Source organism: Notamacropus eugenii, chromosome 3 (assembly GCF_028372415.1).
Source record: "Notamacropus eugenii isolate mMacEug1 chromosome 3, mMacEug1.pri_v2, whole genome shotgun sequence".
Taxonomy (NCBI): Eukaryota; Metazoa; Chordata; class Mammalia; order Diprotodontia; family Macropodidae; genus Notamacropus; species Notamacropus eugenii.
In genome coordinates, this window is record NC_092874.1 from 46,090,204 (window position 1) to 46,104,202 (window position 13,999).

Consider the following 13,999-nt stretch of genomic DNA (forward strand, 5'->3'; position numbering starts at 1 on the left):
GTCATGATCTAATTGAAGGAACACCGAGCTAGGAGGCAAGAGATTTCTGGCGTTAATTCCAACACCTGCTGGTTGTGTGGGTCAAGTTACTTAATTTTTCTGGACCTCAGTTTCCTCATCTGGAATATTAGGGGGTTGGGTCATCTCAAAAGTACCTACCAGCAAATGCTATCCACATCCAGAGAAAGAACCAAGGAGTCTGAATGCAAATCAAAACATACTATTTTTCCTTTATTTTGTTTTTAGTTTTTTCTTTTTTGTGTTTTATTCCTCCCTTTGGTTATAATTCTTCCTCACAACATGACTAATGTGGAAATACATTTAATATGATTGAACATGTAGGGCCTATAACAGATTGCATGCCCATCTTGGGGAGAAAGGAGATGAAAGACTCAGGGGGAAGTTTAAAACTTAAAATCTCATAAAAGTGAAGGTTGAAAACTAAAAATAAATATTTTGAAATCTTTGATCTAAATCAATGATCCTACTCTATCACCCTATATGACTGAATCACCTCATCTCTCTGTGACTCCATCTCTCCAACCTATTAAGCAAGGGGGGAAGGACAATGGGTCATGTTGCATAACTTCCATGGAAGGCTTCTCCAAACTCTGGCATCCTACAACTAGTGTCTTCCTTTGCATCATTCTCTTGGTAAACAGCTTTGGTTTCCTTAGCACAGGGGTTCTAATGGACTATTACTCCCATCATTTATGCGCATAGCCTGCACCATTATGTCCTTGCTTATCGGTTGCCTTTTAAATCGCTTTATATTTGTTCTCAACAACCACCTTCTAAATGAATTTAGGAATGGAAAGAATTGAAGCTGGTACCAAGTTCAAAGTCGCCATCTGCGTCACAAATTGTACAATTCTTACACTCACTGGCTGTTCTTAGGAGGTGAGGCACCAATAAAACCCTGGCTATAAAGTCAATATGTACATACCACTGGATACACATACGATCTTACTCGGGAATTAAAACATGGTAATGATTGACCCCTAAACAAATGTAAGTATTTGCTTATGTGACATAACAGTATTAATTCCCAGACTTTATTGGAAGAAAAGGTTGGCAAACATGTTTGTCTCATCTACATATGGCTCCCTCTTACAAATGTAAGTAGCAAATCATCTTACCTTAGACGTTCTTCTTCTTTCTTACGAAGATTGAAATCTCGCTGAACTACCTGAAGAACATGTTCTGTTTCATCATCTGTCAAACTGGAAAGGTCTAGTTTCCTCCCCATGGTTTGTTCAGTTGTGAATACCAACAGTTAAAAAAGACCTGAAACAACAACAAGAAATAATAATAACAAAGACGGTGATGGAAGTATGTATGTAAATCAAAATTTTGCTGACAAGAAAATTGAAGACTAGCCTTAGTATATATCATCAGACCTGCACACACTGTAGGATACCACTTGCAGCATGCCAAAGGATTGCAGGAGGTCCAAGAAAAATGTAGAGGATGTTTTGTGGGCCACTTGAAATTCTTTAGAGTGCCACAAGCAGTGATTGTTCAGACATGGCATATCATCCAAAAAGGGTGCAATAAATTTCAAAAGGATTTCTACTTCTAAAGGATTATATTTCTACATGTAAATACACATTGTATCCATTAAGATATTTAAGAAATATAATGAGTACTTCTTGAGTCATGTCTTAATTTTAGGGTGAAAAAAGTCCTCACCTGTGACTTTACCAGTGTAAGGATCTCCCAGGGTAAAAATGCCCTCTGTTGACGCAGACCCATATATAACCAAAAAGTGGTGTCAAGTTACCTAGTGCACTGAAGGTTAGGCGACTTGCCATTTTCACATAGCTAGTACATGTTAGAGGCAAGAGACTTGAGGCTCTTCTTACAGGGTCAGGATAGGAGTAAAGACTTCAGGTGAACAAATACATCTGGCTTTGATGGCAATCACATAAGCAGTGCTCAATTGAACAGTTTTACTTTTTTAGTCTGCCCTCTCTGCATCTCCTCCAAATAATCTGCTTCTGAAATCAGACTGACCCTCATCCATTTCCAGCCATATGTTTCAGAGACAGACAGTTGTATCAGGATTGCATAACATTGGAATCTGGTACAAATCTCCAGTGAATCTTGAAAGCATTTCTACATGTGGAGGTTGGGTAAGACAGTGTAAAATTCTCTGGGTTCTTTTAGAAATTGATCATTTTCTGGCAGGAGTCAAGCTCAGAAAATCCAAATATTGTTTGTTTCACACCTTAGACACGTCAGGTATATATCACCAAGTCACATTATAAAAGATTGCTGGAAGCACAAAGCCATGATGTTAAATTTTCCTAGTGCAGAAGCAGTTGATGAAATTTCCATTGAAATTAATTTCAGAAATAAAGGCAAATTGAGTTTTGGTTCTATTTCTCAACAGAAAAGCTAACAAGTTTGGGAAAAGTATTCATAATGCATTTATTCTAGTAAATTACCCTATTTATCCTAAATATTACCATCCTCATTTTATTCAAGTTGCTTTTGTGTTATCTTTTTTGTTTCCATTTACAGTACTGAAGATTCAGGTTTATGGGAACTGGGCAAATATAAGAAAATGAAAACATACTCCTTTGACTCATAGCCTCTGTTGGAGAATTCCACACTCCTTTGGACTAATCTAAAATATTTTTCTTTTTCTCACAGGGGAAAAAAATTTCAGAATAAAAGAAGAATTGTATTTGCATCAAGAAAATAAAATCCAATTTAACAAACAGGTATATATATTTGAGATTCAGTTATACTTGTCTTCCCATAGACCCTCAAATATTGACTATTTTCTTTTGGATCCTGATTCTCTCATCTATTGTTTTAGCTTTCCCTTTAAGATTTGCATCGTCATCAAATCAGATGAATGTTACATCCATATTTTTATCCATATGCTGATTAAGAATATTTAACAATACAGGGCCAATACCTGAAGGTATTCCAGTGAATACTTGCTACCCCCATTGAAAGAACTCTAAATCCATTGATTTAATCATTAATAAATCAATAAATCCATTTCTAAATTCATTGATTTGCATAGTCAATAAATACATTCTTTGAATCAATTTCTCTCCATCTTCACAAAAACAGTATGAGATTTAATCAAAAGCTTTGCCATTCAAATGTGACATCAGATGCTTACTAGCTCTGTGACCCTGTGTAAGTCACTTAATTTCAATTGCCTCCAGAATTTGAAAAAAGGTGAGGGGTTTCTGCAATCTAGTTAAACTATATTCATTCCCCTCATTGACTAGCTTAGGTGTCCTATTGGAAAAAGGAAATAAAGCCAATTTAGCATGGCCTGTTCTTGACCAAGGCATGTTGGTTATTATCATCACTTCTTTCCCTTGTTCTCTTTCTGGGAGTTCACCAATCAAATCAGTCCCCAGGATCTTATCAGATGTGGAAATCAAGATGGTATCTTAACTGATCCTTGAAAAATTCTGAAAAGAAGAGCTGTGGCAGGACACATTTCTGGTAGACTACATCAATGCATGGAGGTGACAGACAAGATGTTGACTGAAGAGAACCAGTAGTTCAATTTGTCTAGAATTAGTATTTGAAAGAGAGTAAGACAGGGCAAAGTTGGAGAAACTAGGCAGGAATCAGGCTGCAGAGGGTCTAAAAGCCAGGCTAAAGAGTTTGCATTTTATCTAAGGGTACTGGGGAAGCTCTGAAGGTTTTTTAAGAAGGGGAATGAGCTATTCAAACATAGATCATGCTAAAAATGGATTAGAGATGAGAATGGTTAATAGGATACCTTTATTTTTTTTTTTTGGCAAGGCAACCAGAATTAAGTGATTTGCCCAGGGTCACACAGCTATTAAATTAGTCAAGTGTCTGAGGCTGGATTTGAACTCAGATCCTTCTGACTCCAGGGCTGGTACTCTATCCACTACCACACCCAGCTGCCCCTGTTAATAGGATATGACAATAGTTTATACTAGTAGTTCTCAAAGTATGATTGGTCATGGGCAATTCTAGGACCCTCTTAGGAAGTTCAAGAGTTCAAAACTATTTTCATGATGATACTAAAATCCTATTTGCCTATTAAAATATTTCTCCCTTTTCCAGCTACATAGTTGTATGAGGCCAGATTTTCTTCATATACTTGAACCAAAACACCAAACCACAACAGATTTTATGCAGAAGCAGATATGAAAATCAAATTGTCTTCTGTTTTAGCATATAATAAAGAAATTCACAAAAAAAATATGTAAAATAATGTCACTTCTCACTTTTTTGGAAAATGTATCACTTTATCAAAAATGTTATTTATGATATGCAATGGGCTTAGCATTGTTATTCAAAATTAACATGTATTTAAAAATTTTATGTTTAAATTTCTAAATTACAAATTTTTATAGATATGACTCATATAAAAGTTCTTTGAGGCTCTCAATAATTGTTCAGACTGTAAAGGGGTCTAAATATTAAAAGAGAACAAATGAAATGATATGTAGGAAGTGCTTGGCACAGTGAGTGGCACACAGTTTGAACTAAAATGCTTATTTCCTTCCCTAATTTTCAAAGATGAGAAAGTTTGTGAATTACTAGTCTATAGGCGATAGATAGTGAGGGACTCAACTAGACAGCAACATGAGTGGGGAGGAGGCAGATAGAAGAGATTTTTTGTCCAGTCATTTCAATCATGCCCAATTCTTTGTGACCCCATTTGAGGTTTTCTTGGCAAAGATACTAGAGTGGTTTGTCATTTCCTTCTCCAGCTCATTTTACAGATGAGGACACTGAGGCAAACAGGATTAAGTGACTTGTCTAGGATCACACAGCAAGTATGTGTCTGAGGCTGGATTTGAACTTGGGAAGATGAGTCTTCCTGAAGCCCCAGGATTCTATCCACTGAACCACCTAGCTTCCCTGATGTGAGATATTATAGAGGCAAAATTGAGGAGACTTGGCAATACATGAGTTTTAAGGAAGAAGGCAGAGTTAAAGAGAGTGTGAAGCCATCCCATGGGGGATAGTGGTGCCAGTAGAAAAGTTTAAGTGGACAGGGGAAAGTTAGGGGGAAAATGATAAGTTCAGTTTGGGATATGTTGAGTTTGAGTTGGAGGTAGGATACCCAGGTAGAGAGGTCTAAGAGTTAGTTCATGATAAGGAACTGAAGTTCAGGTAATACATTTGATCTAAATTTATAGCTCTTGGGGGTCATCTGCATAAAGGTGATATCTGAATCCATGAGAACAGATGAGATCACTAGGGGAAATTACATAGGGAGAAACCAGATAAGGAAGAGAATCAGGAAAGCAGGATGGAGATGCTGAAAAAAGGAAAAGAATATCCAGGAGAAGGAGGTGACTGTTAGTGCTGAATGCTTCATAAAGGTCAAAGACAGTTTGCCAGTAAGAAGATCATTGATTTTATCCTTTGAGAAAACAGTTTCTATAAAGTGCTGGGGTTAGAGTTCATTCTGCAACAGGTTGAGGACTATATGGATAGTAAGAAAGTACAAAAAGCTACTGCAAGTAATTCTGTCTGAGTCCCTCCATGACTTCTGTCCCATCCAAGTGTCTGACTCAGTCATTTTCTTGCCAGTCACCCAACTACTGCACTCTCTGGACCACTGTTCTGGGTGATGTTCAGGTACCATGTTCTGGGGGACTTAATCCACTCAGTTTTGGAATTTCCACCCTCTAGTCAAGCATTCTACATTGGTGAGTAAATACACAGAAACTCACATAGCATACTAAATCAAGCTGGTCCTAGACCAGAAAAGAACACGTGCACATCGCATCCAGTCAACCACGCCAGCCATTTTCTTGCTATATGCCCTGTCACTGGACCCTACAGACTTTCAAATCTCCAGAAATCACACCCTAGGGGATTTTATCTACCCAGCTTTCGAAATCCCCAAACTGCCATCCAACTTCATCTCTCATCTAAAGAACTGTGTTCAAATCAATGCTTCCACAGCTTCTAGCAAAGTGTGTATCATTGATCACATCCCTTGCAAGTCTTCTCCCGTTTCCAGTTGCTTCAAATGATTGCCAGCTGACAGAATTTCAAGTCCCCCTATGCCAACAGGGCAGAGTTCTAATCATATTAAGCTAATAAACTTGAGGATGAAGGAAAAGTCTGTTTATGACTCTCCATATTGTTTAGGTCCTAAGACCTCTCTGAGTATTTGAATGCTGGGATGATTCCTGATCCCAGAGATAGCCCAAGAAAAATTAACAAAATAAGCAACCTGTGTCTACAGGCCTTTTCTTCTCTAAACCCCTTTTCCCTTTGGAACTTTGGACATCACCCTCAGAGATGAAGAAGAGCTTGAGGGAGCGTTTTGGTTTTCTTTGCCCCTGTAATCACATCATCCTATTGACAGAAGCCAACTTCACTGATATGACAGGCTAGCCCTACCTCGTCTTAATGTATCCAGACAAAGCAAACAAGAATCATTTATTGCACTTTGTGATGACAGAAGCTTACTTCATCACCAAAGCAGGCACAATTGAAATGGTCTTTCAAGTAATCTAAACAGAAGACTTTAAAGTTATTAATAAACCTTTATACAGTTCTTCTGGAAATATAAAACTTTTATGATCATGCATCAGTTAATAGTGGGGCTTATAAAAATCAGATACATATCAAATGTTTATAGTCACAAATTGTTTTTGCTTTATGAGTAACAAACGTAGTTGAACTCAAAGACAATTGAGGAGTAAATAAAAACATCTGCCCATTTTGGATAATATGAGACAGTCAGGATAATATGGAACATTGAGATCCACAGATGAATCTCAAAATCTAATGCTATGCAGTTGCTTTAAACAGCTAGAGCTGTTCACAACAGGCAAAAGTGATGGAGGGGTATCTTTTACTTCATCTTTTTGTTCTTGGAGACCAGCTAGTAGGACTGCTAACAAGCAGCAGAATAGTCCCAAATGGAGAAAAATCAAAATGTTTGGCCAGTCTTACAGGTCACTGGTTTTATCCAGTAGGACACAATTTTGATTTCATATATATTGCTTTATTTCTGAAAGCAAAGATAAATTTAGCATCTTAGGCACTTATGTCAGGAACTGCTAATGAACTTGAAGAAACTACTATTATGCCATCTGTGCCACTGGGCAAATCTTCTTCTTCTAGACAGATGGCATCAAGTTTTCAAGAACATACATGGTTTTGTCCTCAAAGGGCCAGCACTTCTGATTATTGAACATTATGCTATGCCAGCATTTAGAATAGAATCCAATCATACTCCATGAATATAAATCACTGTGATTGAGTAGAATGATTTAAAAGAGAAATGTCATTTAAAATGTTTAACCAGTAGGGAATTCTCTGATTGGACAAAACCAGAGGCTGGATGAGAGCTTCCAATAAGAATTGGGTAGATTGGTAATGTATTTGCACTTGTTATAAATAACAAGTGTCTCTTACTGTGATTCAATCCAAAATAATCTTGCTAACCCACATGGTTTAAAGAATGTCGTCAATTCATATGGATAATACAAACGTACCATTTTTTCAGTTAGAGATTTTCTTTTTTAGCTCAAAGTCAGTATATTAAATATCAAGGTGGAAAACATTTTATTTATTTAGTGATGCTGAAGCCCAGAAATTTGATAGTAAGAGATGGGATGAGAATTTAGGTCTTCTTAATTCCAAATCCAGTATTCAACCTGGGTTCAAATCCATACAACATTGATCATGATGCCTATATTACATTCTCACTGATGCTTCAAGTAACCAGGCAAAATCCTCCAAAATCTTTATATTCCTTCTGAGAAGTCACAATGGAATGCTCTGTCCATTAAGTGTGGCTGAAGGCCCACTGGTGCTATGATTTGAAAAGGGCTGCTAAATTTTAACTCCTTGAGGAAAGAGACTTTTTCTTCTTTTTAATTTCTTTTTATTTTTTTCTTCGAATCGTCAGCACTAATTGCTAAATGAATACTTGATGAATGGAATTGAATTGGCAGGTATTATAACAATGCTTAACTTCCATCATTTAATATTTATCAGCCACCAGTTATTCAAATGTTATATATCAAGCAGGACTCCAAGACTTGATCATGGTTTTCTGAAATATATGCCTGGTGACTTTGGGCAAGTGGCAAACTCATTGAATCTGTGTAATTGGGAATGAGTACCTTTAATGACTACTTTACAAACTTATTGTGAGGAGCAAATGACAATACATGGGAAAGTGGTTTTCCCACATTGTCCACAGTTAAGTATGTCATTTTGAAAGGGGAAAAAAGACTAGGAAAGAAATTATGATTTTCTTTTAAAAAAAAAAACTTACAAAATTAGTAAGACTTACGGTCTTGGTAATCCTTTTGTTCATACTCCTGAAATTGAAATGTTAAGAATTTTACTTCTTGATGTGATAATCCCTTTGGTTGAAAACTGCACAAAAACCCCCACAACAAACAAACAACTTCTCCTTAGGTACCCAGATGAGTTTATGTAAACAACATACTGGGTGACCGACCTCTGGTGGTTTACAATTCTAAGTCTCTAACTTCCCACTCAGTATAAAAATCTTAACTCCAAAGCCCATAACAGATGGTCATCCTCCCATGATAGAATGTCTCCAGTGACAGAGTGCTCACTACTTTAGGAGACAGCTTGTTCTAGTTTGTAAAGCTCTAGTTAGAAAGTTCTTCCTTTGTAGTGAGCCAAAATTTGTTTTCCTGTGACTTCTACCCATTTGTTTCTGCTTCTTGTCTCTGGAGCTCCCTTCTAGTCCCATTCAGTTGGATTTCTCTCTGAACTTTGCCACCATGTTTCATCTATATTCTCAAGCCGGTACTTTCCTCAACCCCTGGAGCCTTCTCACCCTGAAAGATTATATAAATCCATATACGTGCTGGCTCCCGCTCCCCATGGGTAAGTTCTTGACCCAGGCTGGTCATGCCTCATCCCTCAACTGACTGTGCTTCTGACTCTCTGGACATTGGCACCATGTCCCACATGATAAATCTTTCAGCTTTATGTGTAGTTTACCCCACTGGAATGCAACCTCCTTGAGGGTAGGGACTATCTTTCATTTTGCTTGCAATTATATCTCCAGAACTTAACATATGATTAACTTTGAAGTCTGGATTCAGTCAAGGGCCACACTTGCGGACACATGTGGCCTTGAGGTCACAGGTTCCCCACCTGTGGCTTAGCACATAGCAGATGCTTAATGATGCAAGCATGTTTGCTTGTCTCCCTTTGGAGTAACACAAAATAAATGCTTTCCTCTTACCACCTGTTAGCTGTTTAATAATTGATAACATTTAAGATGAGGGGACCCTTTGGGTTTTTTTTCTCCTACAGTAAAATGGATTCCATGAACTGACCATCCTATCAACCTCCTTAAATGCTAATTCCAGTGTCTTCCCTCTACTAATTATCTCTACTTATTCATGGGCAGGGAGATCGCACCATAGTGCATAGAGTGCTGGTTCTGTAATCAGGAAGACTCATCTTCTTGAGTTCAAATTGAGCCTCACTTACTAGCTGTGTGATTCTGGGCAAGTCATTTCACCCTGTTTGTCTCAGGTTTCTCATCTATAAAATGACCTGGAGAAGGAAATGGCAAACCACTCTAATATCTTTGTCAAGAAAAGCCCAAATGGAGTCAGAAAGAATCTTGAATAGCAACAGAATAAATCCTACAGATGGCTTGTTTCATATATTTGCATGTGGTCTCCCATGATTAAATTGTAAGTTCCCTGAACGTAGGGACTTTTTTTGCTTTTTTTTTGTATTCCCAGCATTTAGCACATGCCTGGTGCATAGTAGGTGCTTAATATATGTTTGCTGATTGATTGAAATATCACTCTTAAAATGGAATACCCATAGATGAACACAATAATCCAGAAGGAGTCTGACTTGTGAGCCTCTCCCTGTTAGTGAGCTGGGTACTATGGAGCTATTAACATAGCCTTTCCTCGCTTTATTAGCAGCCTATGATCCACCTTCGGCCCAATAACTTTGGAAGAACTCTTACTGATCCCACACGGAAGTCCTCTCCATAACAGGTTAGCTATTTAGCAGAAATCTCCTCCCGCACCAAGCCGAAGCACTGTTATGATGTCATTCCTGGCAAATGAAAATGGGGCTGGAAGTTGCAAATTCACAGAGTAATCTGATCATCTTCATCCTGAAGAGGCTTTATTGAATTTTCCATCTATTATTCTGGGTGAATGCTACTTCTAAATTAAGGCTGCATGAGAGTGGGGTAGTTATTTCCTATTTCATTCTGCGCACATCTTGCAGCAGATGGAGTTGGGGGTTGATCTCAAAAGTCTTTTGACCCCACCATCTATATTTTTAACATCAGATGCTCAGTGCTTTTAAGGAATCCTTCTGAATCCATCTTTGAAAATTAAAGCATGACTTATGTAAATACTGCAAGGTATATCTCTACCTAAGACAGCTTCTGAAAACAGGAGCCTTTAGTGGAGCTTTCTAAAAAGCTGAATTCCTTAAGTAAAAATCCTACCAAGGGTTGTCTCTTGGTGCAGATGGTGAGATTTCAAATACATACAAACACATGCATACATACATTATATATATGTATATATATACATATATATGTGTGTGTGTGTGTACACACATATAGACAGAGACTGTTAGAAAGAAAGAACAGATAAAAAGAACAACAGATAAAAAGACAGAGAGATGAATGGATGGATGGATGGATGGATGGATGGATGGATGGATAATGACAGATAAATCCATAGCCCTGGACTTTTATTACTTTGACCCTGTCAGTACTCTTTCAGGTCCTTGTCACAGGAACATTAGACGGGGAGCTCCTTGAGAGTAGTCACTGCCTCTTGCCTTTCTTTATATCTTCAAATGCCTTGACCATATTGCAGACACCTAAAAAATGTTTTTTGACTGACAGGAACAAAGGTATCGTGGTGCCTGGACTAACATACACATAAGATTTTTTTAAGTGTTTCTTTTTCTCTTCCAAACTTAATGAGCCATCAACAAAAACCTTCACAAAAATATTAGATAAGGAGCTAAAAAGCATCATTTGCAGCAAGTTTTTTAAATGTACACTTTAAGTTTACCAAGATAGGGACAAAAGCACTCTGCTTGCTTCTTGCTTCCTTGTTCGTTTCTGAACTCTTCTTTGCATTTTTCAATATCTGATTGCTATGGTTAAATTTCTTATTCACTTGTAAACAGTATGTATGTTTCGGTTCCCTTTTCTTTTGTTTTTATTGTTTCACTGGAAATAGGGAACCATGGAGAGAATAATGCAGCAGGAGCCAAGAGACTTGCATTCGAATTCTGACTCTGACATTTGCCACATGGCCACTGGCCAGCCTTTTTATAATATATAACACAACATGATACAGAATAATATGCAAAATTACATATTATATGGGGAGGTGTATACCCTGGTATTCTGAAAGAAGCATTGCATAGGGAGTGTTAAGATACAGGTTTAAATTCTGCTTCTGATACTTACAACCTATGTAATCTTTGACAAATTATTTTCCTTCCCTGGCCCTCAGTTTATCTAACTGTAAAATGAGGCAATTAAACGGATTCGTATCAGCATTGGACCTGGAGTCAGGAAGACCTGAGTTCAAGTCTAGCCTGAGAGACTTACTCTCTTTGTGACCTATATATATATATCTTTGTGATCTATTAATCTCTATCTGCCTCAGTTTTCTCAACTGTAAAACAGGTATATAAAAACAGCATCAACATCACTGGGTTGTTGTGAGGATCAGTTGAGATAATGTTTGTAAAGTGCTCACCACTTTACTTACTGGCACATAGTAGGTGCTTCATAAAGGCTTGTTCCCTTCTTCTGCTTCCCTTTTAAATGGTCTCTGAGAGATACCTTCCTGTTCTAGATCTATCAACCTAGATCAGTTTTCTAGATCTATCAACCTAGATCAGTTTTCTAGATCTATCAACCTAGATCAGTTTTCTAGATCTATCAACCTAGATCAGTTTCCCCACAGCTAGTAAATTCTTCATGATATAGTTGTTATTTCTTTTAATGGAATAATATAGTTTTATGCTCCCAGTTCACAATGCCTTTGGTCATCCTCCAATCACAGGTCATACAGGTTATTTCCTACTTTGTGCTCTTATACATTCAATATTTTTCCACAGAGGTGTGGAATCATATTGGCTCTTTTTATTTTCTTTGTTTAGATTTCTTGCCCCTTGGAGCACAGCAGAAATCCTGTTTGCTTAGTGGGGTCAATAGTGCCTTACTCTGCTTCCATTGGCTTTTTCTTTCCTTCTCATTCATTGCATTTAGCTGCTGCCTGCCTGCCTGCCTACCTAAGTGATCTGGTAATTGGTACTTATTTATAAATCTAAATAATAATGTTCACCCCCACTTAAAATTTCTCCTATGGTTTCAATTAAGCAAATGATTGTTCTTTACTTCCTGTCCTATAACTATTGTGCATAATAGAGCAGTTGGGGAATTTCATCATAGATCTGGCAGCTGGCTGCTTTGGGAACTCAGATGATATGGAACAGTAAGGAGATGATACCATTAGGCAAGTGGATTTGGAAAAGATGAAATGGCTCCACCCCAAAAGTCATGATGAATAGTTTGATGTCACCTCAGAAGTCTCCAGGGGAATGCCTCAGGGATGTGTGCTTGGCCCCTTCTAGTTAACATTTTTGTCAATGACTTGAATAAAGTCATAGATGGCACAACGCACCACTTTTTAGGTGACATAAAACTGGAAGGTATAGCTAGCTCAGTAGGTGACAGAATCAGGATCCAAATTGATTTTGGCAGGCTACAATACTGAGACAAATCTAAAAAGATGAAAATTTAATAAAGACAAATGCAAAATCTTACACCTGGGTTTCAAAAACCAACTCACCAAGTATGAAATAGAAAAGGGAGAGCCATGATAACAGCTCTGCAAAAGAACTGGGGTTTTAATAAACGGAAGGCTCAATTAAATCAACACCACGCAATGATATTTTTTTTTTAAAAAGCAAAAGAAATCTTGGGCTGCATGGAGAGATGAGGAATAAGGAGACAATCGTTCCATTGTACTCTGTCTTACTCAGATTACATCCGGAATATTCCGTTCAATTCTGGGAGCTACAACTTGGGAAAGACATTGATAAGTTGGACGATATTCAAAAGTGGTCAACCAAGCTAGTAAAGGACCTTGGGTCCAAGTTATATGAAGACAGCTTGAACAAACTGGGAATGGAGAATTTGGAAAAGAGAAAACTCAAGGGAGGTATAAAAACTATACAGAAATATCAGAAGGGGGAATCATGAAGGAGAGGTGTTAGCCCCTGTGGAGAGAAATAAAAGTAGTGTGGAGAAATTGCAAAGAGTTAAATTTAGATCTGATGGAAGGAAAAGCTTTCTAATGATCAGAGCCCTCCAAAACAGGATCATTCTCCTCTAGAGGTGGTAGATTCTCCCTCATTAGAGTTCCTCATACAGAGGTTACATGACCAATTATTAGAATAGAGGAGATTCTTAGGCAGGTTGGTTCCAAAGTCCCATCTAATTCCAAGGCTCTACAGTTAAGTTATTCTATGACCCATGTGTATCTACAGACACCCTCACAGCAATGTTTCATTAATAGAGATTTCACAAATTCAGAATTTGTGATTGATTATTCATGTATACAAAAGTTAAATTTTATTTTATTAGGGGAACAAAGAGGCTTTATAGGTAAATGAGTAGTATAAATAATTAGATGAACGTTCACTGCCAAGAGAATAAACTATTTTTTGAGTATGTAAGAGAGATTTTTTTTCGCGTATATGTAGCTGTTGCCGTTTCCCTCCCAAGATGATTTAGTTATTTTTCTTTGCCTCATTAAAGAGGCCATCCCCTGACTACTTCTTAAACAGGCCTATTCACTGAATGGGCATTATCTCACCCTGAGTACCAAATAGGCCTTGACCTAAAGAGGCCAAGGTCTCCCATTGCATCCTGGACCATCTCCAGTCATCCTCATGAATAGGATCTGGTCACTGGATCCAGATGGCTCCAGAGGAGAAGTGAAGCTGG

At 37.7% G+C, this 13,999-nt stretch overlaps 1 protein-coding gene across 4 annotated transcripts in view; it reads right to left on the reverse strand.

Annotated features, from left to right (window-relative positions):
* Positions 1-13,999, reverse strand: part of MYRIP (myosin VIIA and Rab interacting protein) — a 444,715-nt gene that overhangs the window by 407,924 nt on the left and 22,792 nt on the right. For all 4 annotated transcript variants that reach the window (XM_072651463.1, XM_072651461.1, XM_072651462.1 and 1 more), the window contains exon 2: positions 1,140-1,287. In XM_072651463.1, coding sequence (XP_072507564.1) covers positions 1,140-1,249 — 110 coding nt within the window. In that variant the 5' untranslated portion in view covers positions 1,250-1,287. The remainder of the gene's footprint in view (positions 1-1,139; positions 1,288-13,999) is intronic.